At 39.1% G+C, this 10131-nt stretch overlaps 1 protein-coding gene across 1 annotated transcript in view; it reads right to left on the bottom strand.

The window, feature by feature from the left end:
* Positions 1–397: 397 nt before the first annotated feature.
* LOC104515605 (putative interleukin-17 receptor E-like) overlaps positions 398–10131 on the bottom strand; it is a 22248-nt gene continuing 12514 nt past the window's right edge. The window contains exons 9-15 of the mRNA XM_010159644.1: positions 8752–8796; positions 8091–8148; positions 7606–7751; positions 4993–5052; positions 3883–3940; positions 1395–1446; positions 398–428 (exon numbers count right to left, since the gene is read on the bottom strand). Coding sequence (XP_010157946.1) covers positions 398–428; positions 1395–1446; positions 3883–3940; positions 4993–5052; positions 7606–7751; positions 8091–8148; positions 8752–8796 — 450 coding nt within the window. The remainder of the gene's footprint in view (positions 429–1394; positions 1447–3882; positions 3941–4992; positions 5053–7605; positions 7752–8090; positions 8149–8751; positions 8797–10131) is intronic.

Here is a 10131-nt window from a genome sequence, read left to right as displayed (position 1 = left end):
AAAAACTTTTGTTTATGGTTTAAAAACGAAGGTTACAAATAAGAAAATTTGAAATACTTGTTCTATAGGTACACAAGGTACTAGGAAAGTATTCATTTATAGCATAATGTATAAAAAAATATTAATTTAGAAAGAAAATGTAAACCTGCTTAACTATGTGATCCAAGTCATTTTTTGTTCTGAAATACTGGGAAATGAGAACTCATAATCCAGTTTCTTTTGGACATGTTAGAATAGGTTTAACTTGCTAAATTCTTCACTCATGAGAATAATCTCACAGGAATCAGCAGAAACTACTAACATAGAAGATGACCAGTTAGACAAGATTTGCAAGTTACACCAAAACACAACTTGATGGTGAGAAGATACTCGGGACCTTGGAAATGTGTTGTTCAATTCAGTGCAAGGAATGCACACTCTTCATTCTAGGGGAAAAACAGAAGAGGAAAGAAGATTGGCTTTTTTTCTCTGATGTGTGAAAAGAGTTTATCGCTCTCATATATAGTTGGAGTTAACTAACAAATCTAACCATTTGTCTATAGCTCGTGGACTTGACTGTCACAATCCAAAGAGTGCTCATGAACAAATGAACAAAGCCAAGATACTTTATTCTGAATGGTGTTTTCTGACAAGGGAAAAGCCAAAGGCTGCCTCAAAGCAAAGCTGGTAGCCCCTTCCTCACCACATGACTTGCATAACTTCTGCAAGGCTGCATCTTTTTCCCATCTTTGAACAAGGGCTCTTCAGAGCATCTCTACTCTCTCTGGAGTTCTAGGTTGCTCCCACTAATCTAGGTTGCCTCTGAAAGGGTGTCCTTAAAGGAAGAGCATTTTTAAGAGCTCAGGGTCCACTCAATCATACAACCATGGGCTGCAATAATGACAGATTTGCTTACAACAGAGGAATAGGTGTTTTGCAAAGGGTTATGGGAATGACAAGAAGCCTTAGAACAGCTGAGCAGACACATGCAATGAGTGAGAGCAGAGAGGACTATCTGCCTGCAGATGTCAGGGAGAAACAGAGGGAAGGTGTTAATAATGTGAATGTCGTGCTCAGCACGTCTAAGATTGTTCCAGGGCTCTGGAAGGTTGTCTTATTACTTTACAAACTTCTCACTTCCACTGGTTATTTGTCTCCCTTTGTCCTCTCTCTTTGGCAGCAAGGCAGCTACCGCCGATGCCAAAATGCACTGTGGTGCAAGAGAGACAGCAAGCAAGAGGAGAGAGAGCACAGGAGCAAGAGATGTCTCCACTGGGGACAAGGCAAGGGGAGTCTGCTGGCTAGTACAAAATTCACTCAGATATTACTTCTGTTCTTTAGAGAGACCAACGGTATGTTTTCTGGATCAACAGCTCTATCAACAAAGTTGTTTTGAACTACTGGTTGGATATCTGTGTGTCACGGCCTTTGCTGGGTTTCCACCACCATATGTCTGATCATGAAAACCTGAAGAAACAAGTTTAAATGTAGGTTGCCATTTTGTTTTCACTATGGTTCAGATATTTATTCTCAAATTTACTGATTTGGGTTATTTTTTCATTCAGAATAGGTAAGTTTCTTTTTTAATAGGTGAAATAATGTCTCAGAATGTTTGGCTACATTAAAAGGAATCCAGAAAAGTGGCCAAAGGAAAAATACAATTTAAAAAGAACACAAAGTTTGGTCTCTAAGTCAGTGCTATTAAGTGTGGGGGTGGAGATGGATGGATTTTCCCATTTCCATTCTCTGGAATAAGACTGAGCCATTCCAACTCCAAAGCACAGTTACTGACAGAAAAATGCAAGGCATTGCAGTATAATGCATTCTGCAAGGCAGAAAATTCTTCTTCTATCTGAAATAAAGCAGCCTTCGGGATGGTTAGCTACACTGGGTTTTTTTATAGTAGATACTGTCATCACTGGATTCTTGGTTCTGAGTAATAAAATACATGTTAATAACATCATGGCTCTTCTGGACACACTAATGCTGTTTGGTATCTTTAACAGTGATATCAAACAATGTAAATTTCTATTTTGCAAAGACGCATACAATAAATATTTTCACCATGCCATTGTAAGATTATTTCTCATTTACTTTGATGTTTTTTATAATCCAAATAGTCACAAATTATGGACAAATCTTAGGTTAAATATTGCCTTTACCTTTACGTGGTTTGTTTTTCTTAACATCTTAGGTTCAAACACAGTAACGTCCCAGTGTAAAAATTATCACAATGTGACATTGTCACACTTTTATCATCTCCTGATTTTGAAAAGCTAGTGCTCACGAAAATATCTTTGTTACAGAAAATAAGCATTTAAAAACGCAAAGGTCTTTAGTAGTAATGTTGTTACAGTTACATTAAAAATCTTACACGTGACAAGCTCCAGGTGAGTCATTAAGAACACGGGATTTATAGCAATGAGTTGAACCCACCTAGTTCAGTGTTCTGTCCGTGACACTGACCTGTACTCTCTGCCTCAGAGGGAGGTTTTGGGAACCCCCTCCTGGTCAGCTGGTAGAGACGGAATTATCCACCCAATAATGTGGACCACATTATCCCAAAAATAGCATGGCAGAATCCATGAAGCATGAGGTTAATACCCCCTGTACATGTTGTACTCCCCGTACAACAAACAGAGATCACATATTACAGTCCCAATATTCTCGATATGCACACAGTTTCTCAGATTTTTTTCTGAATCTTCACAAATTCTTGATCAGAACAAAAACTTGTGACAAAAAGTTCTACATTTAAATCAACTACTGTGCACAAAAAGTTCTTTACTCAGCTTCTGGTGTTCCACCACTTTTGCTTAATACACAGACCCACTCTCTCCTACTTTAAGGCAGAGGGAAATTCCCAGACTGCCACCTCTGGAGCCTTTCATTATTTCACATGCTTTCATCATACCCTTCACATTTGTTAAAAGGAAAATATGAGTAAGGAAAATGCATCCAGACTACATGAATCACAACACTGACTATTTAATTGATTCACCTTGAGTGGGCTTGTTAGGAGCTTTTAAGTGGAGAAGAAACCTGAACTGGCATCATGCAAGTGCTTGCAGAGAGAACTACATCTATGCTGCAAATTCAAGCCCCCTCCTTTTTAGTATCAGGCTTCCAGATCTGAAGCTATGGTTAACCGACAGGTATTTTTAGACAACAGAGAAAATCTGTCATAGGAATCAGTATATTTATAATATACTGGGAGGGGAGGTTGGTTGTCTGGGTGGGTTTGGGGGCTGGTTTTGGCAATGCTCAGATTGAGCCTTCTCTCAGCTTGACTCCTTTTAGACGTTTTGTTCTAAACTAGGCAATCCACGCACGCACTCTTCAGCGTAAACCTCACCCTAGTTCACTCTGAACTCACTAACTTCTGCAACGCCTTGCTTTCACAGCTTGGAGATTTAGGAATATTCTGACTCCTTGAGCGTATCGGAGTGTACATCAAATCATAACATACTCACCTCTGCAGAGGAGGGAAGTACGACTGTCCCACTTGCAGAGGAGGGGAATTAACAGTAGGGCTGTGCTGGAATCACTACAATGTCAGCACTGTGTGCCTACTTGCCACGGATTGTTTTTAACTAGTTACCTCATGTACAGACAGCAAGGTAAATAGAGGTGTGGCATGCAGAACTTGGCACAGGATGGAAAATTCACCCAGGAAGCAGAGAAAACAGCCACACAAGTTGCCCTTGCAGTAGCTAATTAAAAGGTAGTTGAGGTATAGGATTCCATGGTCTACAAAGGAAGCTGAGCAGATACAGCTCACATACAGACATTTACACTGTCAGGTGAATCCCACCTCTATTTCCCAAATAAAACACTTCACTTGAGATGCCCTCTTCTATACAGTCAAGGTCTAATTATTCTTCTGTTATCATTCATACTTACCACAATGGATGTCACAGATCTGCAGTGGAACAGAATAATCTACATCTGTCCTCCAGCCCTTTTAAAAGAAAAATTAGAGACTTATTCCCCTTTCAGCAGAAATGTTACTAAATACTTGTGCTGACAAAAAGAGATTGCTTTATTAGTTCACTGACTCCTTTTTTTTAATCTCTTTTTAAATAAATGCATATGGAGACTGCTGGTCTAGTGTATATTTAGTGAGTTGCAATCACTTTTAGATTTCCATATGATAAAGCTAATCAGATTTTGGGGGGTAGGGGTGTGGGGGGGGTGGGCAGGGTGAACTGTATTCTGAGAGATAATGTCTTATTTACAAAATAAACTATTTATGCAGGAAAACATCAATTTCACCACCAAATCTGTTTTTTCACTAGGTAAAGAACAACTCTCATTACCCAGAAGGCTCTTGCCAATCTCACTTTCATCTTGCCCTTTTCTTCCTAGGAGCAGACAGTGAAGCTCACAAGGGCCTTCCACCAGGGCAGCTGCTGGAGCCTCCCAGTTTTGGCTGTCAGTCTCCCTTGTCCTGGTGTCTGCTGAGACTCCAGAGAGGAGTAAACCCATCAGCTTCATGCTCATTTTCTATTCATGTTTTCTTAATAAAGCTCAGCTACTGAAATAGTGTGCAAAAATGTCAGAAATTATTTGCTCAGTCCCGCTTTCAGGAGTGTTAATTCTAGCATACCATGCACGTACAGTGCTGTTCGCTACATGCCTAACCTTTTCCAGCTAATGTCAGTTTTTGAAAAAATCACCTACGATTTACTTGGATCTTTTTATACCTTGGAACTTTTTATTACAAAGGAACATATAAAGACAGGATTAGCAATTTCCTGATGATATCCCTTTATCTGCCACTGACAATGGAGCAAGATCATGGAGAGAATCTTCTCTGTTAATTAACGGCATCTCAACATGAGGTAGTGGCAGCGCATCAAGCTATAAATAATGCTCTTTGCCAGCTCCGTTCACACAGTAATCAGATTTAGCTGGAAGGAGAAAGCAGCGAGAGCGCCTGCTGGTTTTCTTTTCTTTTCTTTTTTTGATGATTTATTTTGTACAAGTACCTGGCAAAATCAAGATACATACCTGAATGCAAATTGTTGACCCACACATTTCCCGTGACATAGTGATTGATACAGAATCACCCTAATAAAGGAAAAAAATAAACCAAACTATTATTTTCCACATCCTGGGACAATGAAAATTTATGTCTCTCCAGCTCTTTGGCTTGTTTGCCAATAATGCTACATGTTCTACTGTGTCAGAAAATTAACAAAGTATATATTCATTATGGAAGGTTATTTATTTTCAGAGATACCACCAGATCCCAATGACCATAGGCCATAAGCAGCTGGCATAATTTTGCCAAGCACAATTTGGGCTAATGTTCCTGCATTTTCTGAAGCATCTTAAGGCAGGACACCCTCCCTGCCGTGGGCTGCTCACACCATGTTACCCAGTGAGCATCTTCACTTCTTTTCTCTGGGGTACATGAGTTGAAGGAATGACCCTTTCTTTACAGTTCTGGATTTCCCATCACATTGTATGCTGAGAACAAGTTCAGCCTTAGGCTAAAATTGTACTAAATGACTGTTCTGACACTTAATGTTTGATTATTTATAGTTTCTCCTCAAAACAATATTAGCTATTACACTAATAGCAATGAATCCCACGCTGCTCTCTTTAGTGTGGTAAACTAAAATAATCTGGGGCAAATTAGGTGAATATGTTCTTTTTCGAGCATGACTGAATAGGGATTACTAGGTAAAGAATTAACATTGGTTTCTGGGAACACAGAGCCAAGTCCTGATGAAAACTTTGTGTATATTGCTCATGGTGTTGCGACAGGAACTGTATGCAATCTACATGGGTTCCTATTCTGTCACTGTAGTAGGGGACATATCAACTTTGTACCGGAGGCAAGAAAACAGCATTTTTAAGTGCATCAGTGCCCTACATGAAAAACACAGTGTAATACCTAGCTGTGATTTACTGGTGCTCCACCATTACCCTTCTCACTTAGTAATTCACACAGGGAACCTTTACAACCAGAAAGTCTAAACTCTACAGATTTCATGTGAAATAAGCTGGTTGAAGTGAAGTGCCGCTGTAAGTGTTCACTGAATGTAGTGTTTGACAACTCTTCTACCATACATATCTCCATCTCTGCTGATAATACAGCATTTCCCCAGGTACCTTGTCCCATTAGGCCAGACTCTTGGTAGCTCCATCAATGCCCTCTGTGGTCTGTATCGATTTGGATAGCTGGTTTTTCCCAGGCCTTTCCCCAAGATTATTCAGCTGTGGAATCTCATGCAGGAGCAGTTATCATGTTCCACTTAAGCATGTCCTCAGCTTGAGCAGCAAATCTGAGTTAGGAAACTCTGCTTTTAACAGCTGCTTTGTTACATTCAGCACCAGAGATGCAATAAATATCTAAAGTGATTCATCAGAAAATAAAATCAGCTTTCAGTGTCCACCCCTTTTAGTTTAAATCCTTATTCATAGCTGCTTGTTTGACAGCAACCTCCTGGTATAGGCATCTTGCACAGCTGCAGTATGTACCCACATACAGTGGCAAAGAAAGAACAGTACAGCTGGCATATATCCTAAAAAGAGGGCAGCTGTAGGAGCTACAGCACGTTCGTGTCTTCTAAAGCACATCCCCCTGCAGCACAGTGAAGTCAAAGGGCAGTCAGGAATAACAGTAGAAATCAACACCTGGATTTCCCAGCTTTCTCAAAATCCCTTCTATGACATCCCATATACCTGCTCGGTGGAGCAGACAGCAGGAGCACACATTTAAGGGTGGACATAAGGCTACTGAGGAGCTGGCTTCTGAACCAGCGGGATGCCTTTCAGCACAGTGGTCCTACTAGCTCCTAGGACCTATCCTGCTAATATCCTCCTATTTGAAAAATAATGCGATGGCCACTTCTTTGCTCTTTGACCCCACTTTCCAGATGTACCTCTCAGTAGCTCACAGGCCAGGCCAACAAGGTAACTCTGGCAGGCAGGGCTGAAGGGTAAGGGCAAGCCACAGTGCTGCACTGAAAATGTACAAGATACAGGCTTAGTTGCAAGACAGGAATGAGGCTCCCGTTTCATGACTAGCTGCTGCCTGAAACAGAACTCTCGCCCTCCCATAATCTTTTTCCTCTCTCCCCTGCTTTGCTGGAAGAAGCAGTTGTGTAGTCACACAGTCAGCCAGCTCAAGAAGCTAATTTGGCTGAAAGCTTACCTTTTATGTGTGTTGAGTTTGTTTTGGCAGCTGTGAGATTTAGAGCGGGTCAAAATGATCATGGATTTATGCCTCAAGTCTTACATTTCATGATGTGAGATTTGCCAGGTCAGCTGTATCAGTGACCCATGTATGAATTACTAACACTAACATTTGCTGTATACATAGCAGAAATACTACACCACAAAAACGATGTTAAAACAATATTAAGGTTCTACTCAATAGTCACTTCCTTCGATGTGACTCATTAGACTTCAGGATCCTTATTTATGTCTTGATTCAGTGTGAGGTCAGAATTAGAACTACATGCTTTAAAACCGTTCCAGTAGTTGTTCCAGTATGCACATGCATGGGTTTATTAATGATTTCAAGCTGCAGAGCGATAAATGGAATAATAAATAAATGCAGTTAGATATGTTTAAAAGTCTTACAATGTTTAAGAAATAATATATACAAACCACAGAGACTGAATGGTGCATCCCAACAGATTCACATGAGGCCAGCTGCGTCCTGTTACACACAAGCACTGAGAACTGTGCCTTGGTTTGGGATGTGAAGAAAACTTGTATTTTTTCTGCAACTGCAGCAGTTCTCATTTTCCAAGCTGATATTAAGGGAAAAGACTTACTTTTAGATGTACAAAGACTATATATTATATTCTAAATTTTTATATTTAAAATAAATGTCTTTTTAACTAATTAAGTGCCATCAAATGATATGCAAGAAATTATTTTGAGTCCCACAAGTTACTTTTTATACTGATAAACACTTGATCTACTGGGGATACTTAGAAGCAGCAAGCTGACAAATCTCTTTGCCACAATTTACAACTCACAGTGATGTGAACACATCTCACTGGCTTACGGGAGAAGGCTCATATATAGTGACCGATTTAAATATTTTTCACAATTTAATATTATGTAATTAAAAAAGATCTATTTACCTGGAAATTCTCCATGAGCAAATGGACATTTAACCCAAGAGCCTTGCTTGGTTGTAAACTGAAAGCAGAGAAATCTGTTAGGAAAACTGATTTTTCAGTTTCAATCTGTGGCTACAGATTCAACAAGAGATGATCAGTGCATTCCAGAAGTTGCAGAAGGTGAATTCACAGGTCTACGGTAACTTCCAACCCTTGATTTCAATTAGGTCCCCCAGTTCTTCAGATATTTATGCACATGCTTATTTTACAGAAACATGTAGTTCCACAGACTTAAAAAGTAATCTAAAAAATTTAAGAAGAATTTTTAAGGTATTCCAGTAAATGTAGTCTATCAATCCTTTTTATTACAAAATATTTAATGTGAAGACTTTTGTATGTTAAGTATAATGAATGCTTCAGAGTTTGCATTGACCTAAAACACTTCTTCCCCTGCTTTTTTTAAGCAGAGGAAACAGAGAACACAACCTGACTTGTGTCCTATCATAGCTGCTGCATTTCCAAAGAACTTCCTTTTAACCTAATCTTTCAGATTTCCTTCATTTTTACTTTCCATTCATCGGAGTTATGAAACAAAATATTGATCCTAAAGAATATTAGCAATTCATTTTTTTAGAGCTGACAGAAAGAGGACAACATGCATTTTACAAAGAAATCCCTTTACCTTCATGCAGAGTCTCGGGTGAGTGTCCACACGAGAATATTTAACCTGCTTGAAAAGAGAGGGCTCAGCATTAGCGAGCTTCATTAACTGATTTCACAAATCATTTACCCAAAATTTTCATGGCTTGATTACTGAGAAAGGAACTGTTTTTTTTAATTTATAAACATCTTAGGAAGTTAATAACTTAAAATAGTAAGAACAGAAAAAAACTCTACTTTGGATTAATGAGTAATTTGTTTCTTTTTATCTGTAACATGTAGCAATTTTTATAGTCAGTCTGACACATTAGAGCTAAATTAATTGATTCTGTGGTGGCTCGTGTGCAAAATTCTGATTACACAGTCATCCTGTTTCAGTCCCTCATTTAGCACTCATCAGCAACTCGGCAGAACATTTAAACATACACCCAAAAGTGTATGTTTTTTCCGCCTTCATTTGAGAATTTTTTCAGTTTTCTATATCCCTATTTCAGAAAAAAACTTCAACGTAGACTGAATTTCAGACATTCACTTAAGTGACATACAAAATGTTGCTTTCTTGATTAACAACTGCTTACCTGCCAAGGGCTTCAGCATAAAAAGCCTTGTCTCATAAGCAATTACTACCCATGCAAGAGATCTTACTTAAACAGACACTGTTGCTCAAGTGACTGAGCACAACGGACCCTACGCACAACACATGGTGTCATGACCAAAGTAACATCTCTCCCCTGTGACTTTTTTGAGAAGAATATAACAGATCTTCTTGACTATGTCTACAATAGGGTCACAGAAGATAGTTCTGTAAGAGTCCACTCAGATATGGAGGCAGCATTGCCATCGACAGGCAACACCCCACCCTACTTAGAGGGTAGAGTTACGTAGCTTTTGGGCCTGAGTCGGCGGTACATGTGCATGCTATTAGAGTGTGCGGCATTGTGTGGATTTATTGGGGAAGCTGGCACTAACTGAGGAATCTCTGCAGTAGTCTCCAGCACACTATAGAGGTGTTCTTCAGGATTACAGAATAAGAAATGGATCAAATTCAATATCAAGCCATTTAGGATTAATTAGGAAAAAAGGGAAAAATCATCGTATCCATGGATACTAATAAATATAGGAAAACATTCATCATCTATAATAAATCAATCCTGGATTGTGTTCTGGGTAATAGATATGACCATTACCAGTCAAACCACATTTGGGGCTTCTTTCTTTTTTTTCTTTTTCCTGCAAGCAATGACTTGTGCTTGTTATCAGCAGATGTTGAATCCCATAGGGATCTCTAACATGTATAAAATTAAATATGTTTGGTTTTGCAAGATCAAACCTTTGTTGAAACTCATAGAATTACACAATGGTTTGGGTTGGAAGGGACCTTAAAGATCATCTATTTCCAACC

Source organism: Eurypyga helias, unplaced genomic scaffold (genome assembly GCF_000690775.1).
Source record: "Eurypyga helias isolate BGI_N326 unplaced genomic scaffold, ASM69077v1 scaffold6119, whole genome shotgun sequence".
Lineage (NCBI taxonomy): Eukaryota > Metazoa > Chordata > Aves > Eurypygiformes > Eurypygidae > Eurypyga > Eurypyga helias.
This window is presented reverse-complemented; position numbering and strand designations above follow the sequence as displayed.